The sequence below is a fragment of the Elephantulus edwardii genome, unplaced genomic scaffold (assembly GCF_000299155.1).
Source record: "Elephantulus edwardii isolate Elephantulus edwardi_28Jun2011 unplaced genomic scaffold, EleEdw1.0 scaffold00162, whole genome shotgun sequence".
NCBI classification, from domain to species: domain Eukaryota; kingdom Metazoa; phylum Chordata; class Mammalia; order Macroscelidea; family Macroscelididae; genus Elephantulus; species Elephantulus edwardii.
The window spans coordinates 2571578-2585156 of NW_006399912.1; the positions used below are offsets into that span (position 1 = coordinate 2571578).

Sequence of the window (13579 nt, forward strand, 5' to 3'; positions counted from 1 at the left end):
TTCCCACCTTCTCCTTGTGTTTATGGTATTCGCTCATCCTCTTTTTTTCTCCCCCTTTTCCTTACCTCCCTTCTGAGCTTTATTCCTGGACAGACCTTGCCCTTTTGAGCCCACTTGGTTGATTGTTCTTAGCAATGTACGCCTCTCTAGTGTCCCCCCGGTCTATTGTTTGGCTGAAAGCTGAGCGGTGTGATGGATTCATGAAGTTCAAGCTTGAAGGATGACTGCAGAGCACAGTTTTGGGCTTCCATCATTCTCTGTTTGGTCTTTATTGTTTTACGTTTTTCACCTACTCTATCCAAGATCCTCTCTTCTTTCCAGAGCAATGAGAGGTAGTAGCCAAGCACTATCTAGTTCTTACGGTCTCAGGGTCATAGAGAATGAAGTTTTTGTTGTTGTGCCCTCAAGTCAGGATCCTAACCCGTAGCCGACAGACCATCAGGTGGGTTTTCAGAGGCAGTAAATCACCTCTGGTATTGCCTCTTCTCCCACAGAGCAGCCGATGGATTTGAACTGCATGCCTTTGAAATTGCAGCACAGCTGTTTATCACTAGGCCACTTGAGACTGAAGTTGTTGTTAGGTGCCTTCGAGTTGCCTGCAACTTCCAGCGACCCTACATACACTAGCTCTGAAACCTGCCCTATCCGGAGCCAATCTCATTGTCTCCGACAGATTTAATCCCATTTCTCCAGTCACTGAGTCAGTCCATCTCATCTGGGGTCTTCCTCTCCTGTGCCGTCCCTCCACCCTTCCTATCATGATGTCCCTCTCCAAGGATTGGTCTCTCCTGGCCACATTCCGAAAGTATGTGAGACAGGGCCTCAAAATCCTTGCCTCCAGGGAGCACCCTGGACTTTTCTTTGCTCCATATGGGTAGAGAGCACTTTAGATGGCAAGCTTTTTCTCACTAGAGTCAGATATAGAACATTGTTTTTGTGGACTGTTGTCTGCTGTTTGACCTTTATGTCCTCTAGACATCTTGGGTAGGCCTGTTTCCTCCTTCCTTCAGGGAGTTTGATTATGGCTAAGAATTATATAACTTTGCCCACAGTTTACACTACTGTATACAGGAACACATTTACAGCACATGCAAATATATCTGTAGAAATTCTCTTCTGTCAGCCCTCTGTATAGTCTTGGGTGAAGATCCCACCTTATACCTGTTTATCTTGCCTGCCTGCTCTCTCTTAGGCTAGTGTTTGTTATTACTGATAATATGAGATTGCGTATATAATATATACCATTGTTTGCATTAAAATAGGGCTAATGGAAATTTCAGGCATTTAAGAAAGGGTGTGGCCACTTGCCTAGGTGTAAACAAACTTTCCAGTTGACCTTGAATTGGTTCTAATTTATTGTGATTTTTAGAAGAATAAAAGACTCTTTCTGAGAAGCTAATTTAACTGTGTAAATTTTCACAATCGTCTCCTTTGCTGGACCCTTGTATCAAGGGGCACTTTGAATAAATTTCACTGTGAAGAACCTGGTACCTGAACATTGGCATCCTGTGTTCATTAGGGAAGCTGAGCGTGGCAGGTTAGTTGTTTGAACTTGGTGTGAACTTCTCCTTTCTTTTAAGTTGGGCTGTTTTCTTGGATCTGAAGAACTATTTTTGTTGCGGGTGTTAATCCTGTGGCTTCCTCATGTCACAGACACATTGTACCTTATTTTCATCCCAGCTGCACACTTCCACGAAGCCCTGTCTCTGACCAGCCTTGCTGGAATGGCATTTCTAGGGCGATAGAATGTAGCAGGTAGTCAGTCCATCCAGGTTCTCTTTAGTGAAACAAGTCCATGGCAAGACACAGCCAGCATCAAAAGCACCAAGAATGCATGGCACTTCGCTCTCCTCCTGGTGCCTGACACAACTGGGATGCCACATGCCCACTCGTCACTGTCCATGGCTGCATTTAATGGGTAATTAAGAGAAGCCCTTTAGGGAGCAGGTGAGTTTTTACATAGTCATACCAGACTGCAAGTCCCCAAACAAATGATTTTATTTAAAGAACATACGTTATGTGGGTTTTTTTGAGGGACTGTATTTTCATAGAGCTAATTTAAATGACGTTTATTTCTGAAGAGGGTGCTAACCGTTTGGATGTTATAAAATGGGCCTATTTGATGCCCCAGTGGTACAGTGGTTAAATTGGAATCTGGATGGGCACTGAGGTTGCACAGTGGCCCCAAAGGCAGAGGCCCAGCCCAGCCACCAGAGTGTACAGAATCTTGAAAATGGTAGAACCCGTACACTTGTGGCTTGGTAGCCAATGAGTCTCTGCTCTGCTGCTAATAAGACCAAAGGAGTGTCCCTGTTCCCTGTGACTCAGATTGATTTGAGAATCTAGCTAGTCAACACATTTCACTTACATCTCTTGCAGAATAGCAGAGGGGCTTCTCATGGGACCCCTGCTCTGCCTTGTATGTGACAGGACAAGCTTGCTCATTGGGACCAGATGCAGAAATTGAGGGTCAGGGCTCAGATGCTGGAGACATGGACTGAATACTGGTCAGGGCCATGAGTAGCTAAATCTGAATCAGTGGGGCATGTTTTACAAGGAAGGTCAGAATCCTCATCTTTGCCTGGTCTCTCCCTTCCGTCTCGAGCCTGTCTCTTCCCCTTTGCCCACTGCCCTTGGTCCAGTCTGCATCGCAAGTGTGTTTCTCCTGGACTTTGGCTCGCCTGGCAGTCTGTTCATTCCAAGGGTGAAGGTGGTTCAGATGTTGCCTCTTCCTCAGTGACTGTGCGCCGTACCCAAGCCCGGTGGCTCTGTCACATTACTGGTTTCCGTCCATGGCACCACCTATCAGCAGGTGAAAGTCTCACCAGATGCCTCCCACTGCAAAGTGAGCTTGTTGGTCCCACTCCCTGCTGACCTCCAGGGCCCAGCCCCATACTTGGCACATCCAAGTCCTCTAAGAAGTAGGTGACAGAGAGCAGTGGGCGGAAATGCACACATTCCTTTACTACCCAAGACACTCAGAAAGAAATCTGTTAGGCAAAGGAGTAATTAAGATGTCTTCCTCATTAATAGAGTTATTACTGTAATTGCACACAAGTAGGGCATGCCTACCTTTCAGGGGACCCATGCCACCCTTGGTGGTGTCGTGGTAATGGATTACAAATGATCTGTTAGGATTGTTTCTGAAGCCAGGTTAAGTTTTGGCTTAAAATAAACTAGATTCGGAAATTGCCTGCTTCAGAAGAGGTCTCACCTCGACAGACACAAGAGGAGTAGGGGTCTCTCCATGGCCCAGTGGCAGTGTGGTTCTTGTCCGTGACTGCAGATGCTACGCTTATTGGAGAATAAGGTTAATGTCACCCACTCGGTGCCTGCCCTGTCAGTAGCCCTGGGAGCTTTGGGTCCTGGGAGGAAGAGGGGACTTGATGAGACTTGAGTAGAGAGCCTTTGAAACTTGCAGTTCCTCACCTTATTTTGATCCTTTAAACACATCTCCCCTTTGCTACTTCCAGGTTCTAAAGAATAGCTGTAGTCAGTCTGTTGTCCCACCTGCCAGCTGGGCTTTGTCATAGGGAGAGGGTCCCCAAAAGGGTCAGAAGTTCACCTCACAGCTTCTCGTCCTTCCCACAGAAAACAAAGGTCCAGAAACCGTTCCTTGAGTAACTCCCCACTCTGAGGAGTTCCCACTTTTGTGTGCCATTGCCTTGGCTCTGGGAATGCCGTTGGAATTCCCCTTGGATGCTACCTCTCCGGGGCTCCCTCCGCTTGTCATAACTACTCAGACCCCTTCCCCTTGCCCATGTGACCCTTGGTCCCCGAATGTCAGCAGAAGGCTTCAGTACCATGGAAAGTCACCCCTGACAGGACGGCCACAGGCTGAATTCCAGCCCTCTGCCCCTGGGCAGCCGTCACCCTAGCCTTTCTGAACTTAAATGTCCTCTTCACTGAGCCTCCTCCGAGATGGGTTAGAGAACAACAACAGTGAAAAAAAGATAGTGGGAGCAGGTTGACCCTTCCCACAGCCTACATTCAGTCTGGATCTCACACATTCTCGTTTAGTTTTTCTTTCACAAAACTTTTTGTTGAAGTATAGCAGAGCCGTGTTTATAAAAAGAGCCCGTTGAGTTTTCACAGTAAACTTTTCCTTGAAGAACAGAAACGTTTTCCAGCGATCCCCTCCGAGTGAGTCAACACAGTTCCTGCAGGTGACCACCACCCTGCCTTCTGTCACCACCTCCCTCTGGGAAACAGCCCCCAATTGTGCTCAAAATCTAGATTGTTCTTAGTTCACCCTCCATCCCTCTCAGGGTTAGGGGATCATCTGTCCATTGTGGTCCTCTCAGGGAGCATACAGCCAAGGTTCCCTTCTTGGGGTGTGTCTGTGTATGGGGGTGTATATGAGTGACCTAGAACATCAGAAGATCTTGAGGCGCTGTGTGCTGGTGCTGAGAGAGAGAGTTGGAAGCAGTTTCCTGTGTGGGGTGTGAGTTCCTGGCTGTGTGATGTACCTCTTAAGAACCATTTGGTAGCCATTCTTAGCGGAAAGAGCATGGCTGGTTGGGACAACTAGCTGCATGCTCAGAAAACTGCCTCATAGAATGTAGGGAAGGCAGCAGGACTGATGCCCACATAGCATTTGTGGTAACATCATTTGGAGAAACAAGCAAACCAAAGCTGGACACGGGAGATTGAGGAAACCATCATCTGTTGACATAGCAAATCCATATGTGCATCTGCATGTGTGCATATGTATATGTTGATTTTGAATTACTATAATTAGTTCAAGTAATGTGAATCACATGCGTCTTTTTACCCCAGGGGAAGAGTTTGCCCATAGTTTGCATGTCTGTCTACATGTGTCTGTGTGTGAGAGAGAACACGTGCACACTGAGAAGTAGTTCCCTTCATTGGATCAAAGTGGAAGGCCATTGCTTCCTTCTTATGCCCGCCTCTTGCATAAGAGGGGTATCCCTTGCCACAGAGCCCACTGATTTTCCAAGACTAAATCCTAAGAGAAACAAACTCCCTCATCTTCTTTCCTCAGAGAGCCTGGGTGTTCAGACTGTCAACTCTGTGGTTACAGCTGAGCATTAACCACTGGACCACCAGGAGTCATATAAATGGTTGAAAACCAGATGGGTGTATCTGTAACGCAGAACGCAGCGGTTGGGTGCTGTCCTGTGGTGACTGGTGGCTATCCATGTGCTGGAACAGTCCCATTGAATTTCCTAGGCTGTAGTCACCAGGTAGGAGCCACCAGGTGGGTTGAAACCACCATCCGTTGTGGTGCATATTTGTGTTTAACCATTTGCCTCACCCCACAGTGTTAATATGTCACATCTCAAGGTAACTCCAAAAGGTTACACACACTTACAGAACATTCTCGAAATGAGAAAAACTAGAAGACAAGAGGACACATTGGTTGTTGGGTTTTGGGAAGAAGGGGACCTTACAAGAGGGAAGTAGGGATGGGGCTTAAACAGGGCAACATCAAGGGTCCTTATAATGACAGCCCTTCTGTGTCATGACCCCCTAAATTACCTGTGATGTCAGCACCGAGCACACACAAATGAGCATGTCAGTGTGGAATGATGGGAGGTCATGACATGTTCTGGAAGAATCACCTTCCTGTAGTTTCATGATGGTACTGGTGGGGGAAAACTCATTAAAATGTGCATTTGTCTCTTTGTAAATCTATGCGATCGAAGCATAAACTTTTAAAAATTGAGTCAGACTTGATTCAGTTTTTTAATTTGGTTCCATTAAATTTGACAGCAGTGGAGTTTGGTGGCTTAAGTGATTAACTCCATTAGCCTGGCTGCTAACTGAGAGGTCCGTAGTTTGAACCCATCAGCAGTGGTTTGGGAGAACATACCCAGTGATCTCCTTAAGGAGCAGCTTAGGGTGCCCCTTGGGGGGGACTTCTGTGACACGGGGTCACTATGGGGCAGAATCCACTTGACACAACGGCACACTTTTTATAAGAAGATGCGTTTAAAAAATAGCCTTTCTGGTGGCCTGGTGGTAAGAACATGAGTTTAAAAAGTCAACTTCCACCTTCCCAGATCACCAGGCTGCTTTGCTGTTGTTATGGTGCTTTGGGGTTTTGTTGTCGTTAATGGTAGTGGTGGTGATTTTTAGGAGATTGTGGTATATTGTTGGGTTGGTGGGTTTTTTTTTGTTTTTTTTTTTTTTAATTTCTCTTAACTTCCCTGCTTGGTATTTCTTGGTTCCTGTGGGGCCTCCATCCGGTCCTCCCCTTTGGCATGTGCTGAGTGTTCCCAGGTGGGGAGGAAGATAAAGAACAGACACTCCAGGCCCCAGCAGAACCCCCTTGTGACCATGCCCAGGCTGAGCTGTCCCTCAGCCTCTGGTCTGCTGGCAATAACTCCTTTATGCCATGTGCTCGGGTGTAGGTGGGGGAAGCCTGCTCCCTTTGGTCTCTGGGGCCTCGGGATTATTCCCCAGGAGGGTTTGCTCCAGGCCTGGCAGAGGTGCCAGCTCTGGAAGTGCTTGAAGCACATTTGAAACCCTTCTCATCTGGGGGAGGAACAAGGCCCTGCAGTCGTCACCCGTCCTGCACGGCTGGGCCTCTACAGGCGCCCCCTGGTGTCTGTGGGGAACCCATCACTCAACTGCTTTTTCTTCCTGCCCTTGATATTTTAAGATACATTTCATGTGGGTGCATAATGCTGAAACTAGTCATTTACCAGCTTGATACCTGTTATTTTCCTGGCTCCTTAAGCTTTACAAGGCTCTCTGTTCTGCTTTTCCCCCAACCCTCCATTATTTTGATGATGAACAAAACATATACCAGAACATACAGCAGTCATTTCTAGATGTGCAAGTCAGTTATAGTGAGTACATTTTTCAAGTTGTGCAACCATTTTCACCCTTTTTTTCTTTTTCTTTGAGTTGTTAACTTCTTTCATTAATAAACTCATTGTTCCCTAAGGTTCTTGGCTAATCTTTGAGTTGCTGTTGTCAAAATTGACCTTTTCTAGATCTTGAAAGAATGAAATCTAGAGGGTAGATGATGATGATGATAATAATAATAATTACCTAATTCTAGTTAATGACATTATTATTTCATGGTGTCCTCTTCTCCCACTCTGAAGGTATAAAGATGATCTCAAGGCAATGTTTTAGATGATCTCAAGACAATGTTTTAGAGTTCACGTAGCTGCCATGACTCTATAGCCAGAGTCCATGAGAATTTTAAATTATGTTCTGCTTTTCCCTCCCTTTTGATGGGAATTTTTTTTGAATCTTTGTCCAAAATGCTCAATAATGGTAACTACATACTATCCAGTTCTTGTCCATGTCAGCACTCTTTTCTGCCTCTTTTCATATAAACTTTGATCTAGAAGTAATTTTAGCTTTTTAGGAAAGGTACAAAGAGAGTTGGTTTGGAGTTCCCATGTCCCCTACCTAGGTTCTTATCCTATTGTTGACATCTTACATTACCAGGGTTCGTTTGTCATACCTTAGAAGCTAGTACATTACTATTACTTAGTATCCAGGGTTCTCTTGAGATGTCACCAGTTTTGCCATCAGCACCCCTTTTTGCTCCCAGACTGCCCTGCCACCTATGTGAATGACGTTGGAATATATTTTTCATTCTAAGCATCAGAATTTTGTGGGAGCTTTAAAAAGAATGATGAGGCCAGCCAGCTGGAGATTCTATGCAGTCACTCTGATGTGGACTTGAGAATCCTCCCTCCCCAGCCCCCGCCCCAGTCGTTTCTACCAAGAGTCATGCAGACATGGCTGGGAACCACAGGCTTGGAGGAGAAGGTGACTCCCGATTTCAGATGAGTGTCTTTATGCTACTGATGAATTTAGAGAACCAGTACATACCATTTCTAAACTGTCCTTGAGGGGTGTAGTGGGATTACCCATCAAAAGAGTAGAGAGTGGAAATTTTACAGAAAAGACACTGGTCTTCTGAGTTTGGTAAATCACTCTTTTTAAGTAATTTCTTAAATGGGTTCAGAAATGCTGACTCATTAAATTTTGTGAGTCACTTGTTAAAATAAACGTAGGATTTTTGAGAAATAGTTTAAGAGGATTATGATCTGAATCTTAAGTCAAAACCACAAGGGCTAGGTTTTGAAGGGTGGCACCCAACGAGGTCGTGTGAACTGTGTCTCCATTAAAGTTGGGTGAGGCGTTTTAAGCCAACATCACTGATTTTGAGAACTTGTGTAGTTGAAAAGATGTGCCACACTTTCTCACCGCTGTGGCACCATGGCTCCCTGCCTCCTGCTGCCCTCGAAACAAGAACACAGGGAGGAGATGCTTGCTGAGACCAGGGGAGGAACGAGAGAGCAGTGAGGCAGATAGGGAGCTGACTTGGGTTCATGTGATTCAATGGAGCTCAGGGGTAGAGTTTGTTCTGACCAGTAAGGGATTACGTACTGGCCAGTGTACCTCTCAAGTGTTCCCTAGGAAGAGATAGAGCTCAGGTTCTGGTCACTAACTTGTGCTTGAGAACCAGAAAATATGAGTAAGGACTGCATGGAGTCTCCTTCTCAGAGTGAGGCAGAGAGTCTTTGTGGTCAAGGCACCACCTGGTGGCTGTCCTTGGACTCAACTGGATACCTGCAAAGTTGTGGTGCGGTGTTTGGGGGAAGTCTGTGATTATTATACACCAAAAGTTTGTTACAAGTTTGTGACGAGACCTAAAATGTCAAAGCCAACAAAATTGACTGGTATCTCATCCAGTGGTGAGATTGAGATGCTTTGACTCTCATTTCCATAGCAACTGGCTGGCATTCTCCAGGGATTATGACATCACAAGCGGAAGTTAGTGGGAAGAAAAGTTGAATGTAAGCCAGTCTAAGCATCCTTAATAAACTCAAAGGAAACACCTTTTAACTAGTCATAGTAGATTTTTTGTGTGTTTCTAAAGCTATTCTTTAACAAGATATTTTGTGCCTCTTATAAATACACACATAATTTAAGTACATTTACGTACATACCTCTGTTACGTCTGTCATAAGATTCATTGTCAAAGATTTCCCAATCATGCATAATAGAAACTACTGGTGTGTTTCTGGGTGTGGTATGTGTATTTTGGAATGCCAATCACTTTTCTTCCTGGGATTCGAAACCGAAGTATTGCACGTTGTCCCAAGTGTTTGCTTTCTAACTTATTATGTGTCTAGTCTTATGGTGTCAAAAAATTATTTTTGTTCACCTTTGGTCAAATCAGGCATACCAATGCCTGAGAGCTCTCTAGCAAGGTTGGACATCACTGTCTAACTAAATGCACATCAGTCCTGGTCCCGCTTCTCTTGTCTTTGGCAAAGATGGGAAACAGAGTTTCACTGTCTGAGAGTTTAGGAGCTTTCTGGGAGCCTCGTACATACCTTTCTTGGATAACATGAGTTTTTGTCACATACATGAATCTGGTCGAGGGATTTGTTGTGTACTGTCAAGTTGGAACAGACTCATAGCCGACTCTCCAGCAGGTTTTCGGCTGCTTTAAATCGCACAGGCGAGATTACTTATCATTGTCCCATGGAGAGTAGCTGGTGGATTCGAACTGTGTGCCTTTGGGTTGACCGCGCTAAGCCCCTGGGGCTTTTGTCACGTATATCAGGTCCAGGGATTTACCGTGTCTTAATTAAATTTCAATTCCTCCTGCTGAACTAACTCATTTATGGGGAGCTTTTTTTTTTTTTAACTGGATACTCAGTCCCTCCAGAATTAGACTTAGTAATTATCAGCTTATCCCACAAAGATCGTTTTGGCAGTTGATGAGGGCCCATTCTTGGCCAGCTCTTGTTCCCTACACACATTGGTGGACCAACCAATACCACGGGCTGTGACCATTATCTATTAAACTGAGCTTTCAAGAGAGCAAGTGAAAAGCCCCAACATGAGAGCATAGCTTGATATGTAACAGTTAATTGCTGCTCCCTGGGAGATGCTACGTCAGTGATCGAACCCCTCTTCCCTTGCCTCATCGGAGACAGTGTAGAGGTACTTTGTTAGCACCAGAGCAAGAGTCTTTTATAGAGTTTTTTTAAGAGTGTTTTATAATACTGTGGCAGTCACCCCACTGCAGATAATCCAACAACCCCAAGAACTAGAGGCGAATACCTTTTTTCTCTTTAAAAGGCACTGTGCTGGTAATCCATAGATCTCATGAGCTGATCTTGATTGTGATGTTCACCATGACTTGTGATGAAAAAGAACTCCATCCAAAGTCAACAGAACAAATCCTTCATCTCACAGCCCAGCTTACCTTGACCTCGGGAAGCTGCAAGACTTCTCTCTACGACAGAACCCTGAGCCAGTTGTAGAATTTTGTGACTCATTAGCAGTTTTGACAGCTTATAGTGACATAATTTTTTAGGAGCATTGCCTCGTTTTATAGGCAGGGAAATAACAATATGTTAGTTTTGCATTATAAATTCTTAAAACAATTATGGTAGAACAGATTTGAACTGAGGAACTTTTTTTAAAATGAGGTACAGGTCAAGCAATTTAAAAGTTTTAAGTTCATTTACATAGTGTTTGTGCTTACATCTATACGTACACAAGTGAAAAATTTAATGCTGCCTCCACAAAGCCTCCTCATAGATTCTTATCTAGCCCCCCAGAGCTGTCCTGTGTAGAAAGAGATGAAAATTTATATATTCTTATTTCAGCACACCTATCTCCGTTTAAAGATAATGTGTGATAGAAGTCTCTTGGTAGTTTTGACACACAGCACTAAACCTCCGGAACTTTTTGGTTAAAACTACTGTATAATGTTGGAATGTGTCTACCAGTAGCCTTCATAGAGTAGGGTTGGTTTTTGGTTTTTTTTAAGGGAGCTCTCCTGGCCTAGTGGTAAGGGGCTGTGCTGCCAACTGAAAGACACACAGGTGAGAGCCACCAGCTGCTCCAAGGCAGAAAAATTGCCATCATTCTCTGTCTCTTCCTGTGCGATTTACAGCCTCTGAAAACCTGCTGGAGGGTCAATTATGATTCCATTCCAACTCCAAACTTTATGATGCTTTGGTACCGTTTCTAAGATGTTAAGTATGAAGTCTAAAGACATGTTAGTTGAAGTCTGGTTTTCCTTTTTGCGCATCCTATGTTTTATTTGCAGTGATGGACCTCGGGAAAAGGGCAGCCACGGTGCTTCTTAAAGTTTCACCACTCACACTTCTATCTCACATATTTGGAAATATTGGTAGAAGAGACCATTCCATGGAAGGGACATCATGCTTGGAAAGGTAGAAAGCCAGGGACTAAGAGGAAGTCGCTCAGCCAGATAGACACAGTGACTGCAGCCAGTGGGCTCAAAAATGTGTCAGACCATGAGGACGGCACAGGATAGGGCAGGGTTCATCAGTTGTTCATAGGGTCGCTATGAGTCTTGCTCTATTCCACAGCACCTAACAACAACAAACTTGTTTTATTTAGCATTCGAGCTAGTTAATTATAAGCATTACCACAAGGAAATTCTCTCCTTCCTCTCTATTAACTATTTATCTGATTATCACCCTCCCCCCAGTTGAAGGGTAGGGGCAGAGGTGGTCAGAATATGATGATGAAGGAGACCAGCTCACAAGTATACGGGCACTTGGTTTTGAAGATTGCTTTTAACTTAATTGTATGTATTAATATTTAACAAAATAAGAGCCTGTCAGGATTGAGACTGCTTTTCAATATCTGTCTCACTTTGGGCTCGCTCATTTCTTGTTTGAAATCTTTAAAGGGGTGGGGTGGGGAGTATGGCTCACGTGCCGTCAAGAATTATTTGTGGGTAGTTTATGAAGTAACCGGATAGTTTTGGAATGTGCCTAGAAGGGGAAGGGGATGGGAAGCTGTCCATGGTGCTGAACGGAAAGCTCACTGGTTCTGATGGTACTACCCAGGCATGCACTGCTACGCAGCTATTTCAAATAGTCCCTCTTGTGTTGTACCCAAACCTCTAATTTGGGGGGAGGAGTGCTGGCTGTTGGGGAACCATGAGGTCCCCAGTAATTCCTGTGAGCTGTTTGTGCTTTAGGAATAAAAAGTTGAGTTGTGTGAATTTGGCCTTTTTGTCTGTTAGAGCATGTTTCTGTTCTGAGTGTTGCCATAGTAAATCACCCCCACCCTCCTTTTTTAGTTGACTTTATGGACTTGCGTCAGTGTAAGAGAATATTGTGCTGTTTTTAAGGTTTTAAAAATTATTTTATGGTTGAAAAGATACACAGTAAAACATACTAGTTCTGTTACTGCACAGTTCAGTGACTATGATGACATTCTTTTGAGTTGTGCAATGTGCAGCTATTCTGATTTGTCATGCATATTCTCTCCCTCTCTCACACACACACACACACACTCTTACTCGTTTCACAAAATTACTGTTTGATTTCATGACGGCATTAGTGTGGTTGGGTTTTTTTGGAGGTGAGTGTTTTTTGGGGGGGGAGTTTTTTGGTGTGTGTGTGTGTTTTTGTTTTGGTGTTGTTTGTTTGTTTAAACTGTAATGATTATCTTGCCATTAGCTTCAGGATTTCACCCTACTCTCCTAGCTCCAAAAGTCTAGAGTCCATGAAAATGGGGAATTCTGTCATGCATTTTCTCTTTTCTGAGTTAATGAGTAAAACAGAAATGAAAATGTTCCAAATTGCCATTCACACTTTCATTTTCCAGTTGTTGAAAAGTTTTGAGCCTCAGTACAGTGAGCCAGGTTTCCGGTTTCTCGACCTTCCCTGGATTCTTCATCATGTTACCTTCCTAGTAACGCCTTTGCCCCATACCCTTCCCCCTAACACTCTGCTCTTGGCTTTTGTATGGTTTTGTGCTCTGCTTTCATTCTCCAGGAATTGTCAAGTGACACTCTTGAGAGTGACAGTTTGATGCCTGGAAGGCACTGATGTGCCCATGGTCAAGTTTAATCTGTACTGTTTTGAAGAGTTGCTACACTCTTAAATGTTTTCCTGAGATAGAGGGGTTTTTATTTTGGTTTTGTTTTGTCTTGGTTGGTTTTGGTTGGTGTGTTTGTCTGTTTTGTTTTTTAATTAAAAAATTTTTTAAATTGGTTTGCTTACAAAGTTTATATCATTGTGTTTCATACAATCATTCCACTCATTATACTTTATAAAATTAATCAGCATTGAACTGTACCCACCACTACCGTCTCTTTCCAGACACCCCCTGGATCTTTCCTATTTTTTATCCACCTCTCCCTCCACCCATCAAATTGTGCAACCTTATGATTTCCCCCCTACCCACCCTCACTCCTGTTCTTACCCTTTCCCCTCTTGGATCCTCATACACATTTTACTGGTTATCTATTTCTGCAATAATGGTCTTATACAGCATTTGTCTTTATAAGATTGAGTTAGTTGACTTGGCTTAATGCTCTCCAGTCTCTCCCAAATTATGTAGTCATTTTCAAAATTATTGCTCCTGAGTGCTGCATAGTATTCCATCATATGAATGTACTACAATTTCTCAATCCATTTGACTGTGGTTGAACATTTGGGCTGTTTCTATGTAGCAGTGGTGAATAACGCTGCTGTGAACATTACTCTATAACTCTGTGTCACAGTTCAAACTTTCTGGGGGTTTATTCCTAGTAGTGGAATAGCTATAGATCACATGGAATTTCTGTGTTCAGCTT

At 44.0% G+C, this 13579-nt stretch overlaps 1 protein-coding gene across 2 annotated transcripts in view; it reads left to right on the top strand.

Moving 5' to 3' along the window:
• USP7 (ubiquitin specific peptidase 7 (herpes virus-associated)) overlaps positions 1-13579 on the top strand; it is a 61254-nt gene that overhangs the window by 20277 nt on the left and 27398 nt on the right. Inside the window, exon 1 of one of the 2 annotated variants that reach the window (XM_006895216.1) lies at positions 7719-7758. The exons of the other annotated variant lie outside the window; for it this stretch is intronic. Within the exon in view, the coding sequence (XP_006895278.1) occupies positions 7728-7758 (31 nt within the window). The 5' untranslated portion in view covers positions 7719-7727. Of the gene's footprint in view, positions 1-7718; positions 7759-13579 lie in introns of those variants that run through there. 2 annotated transcript variants of the gene reach the window in all.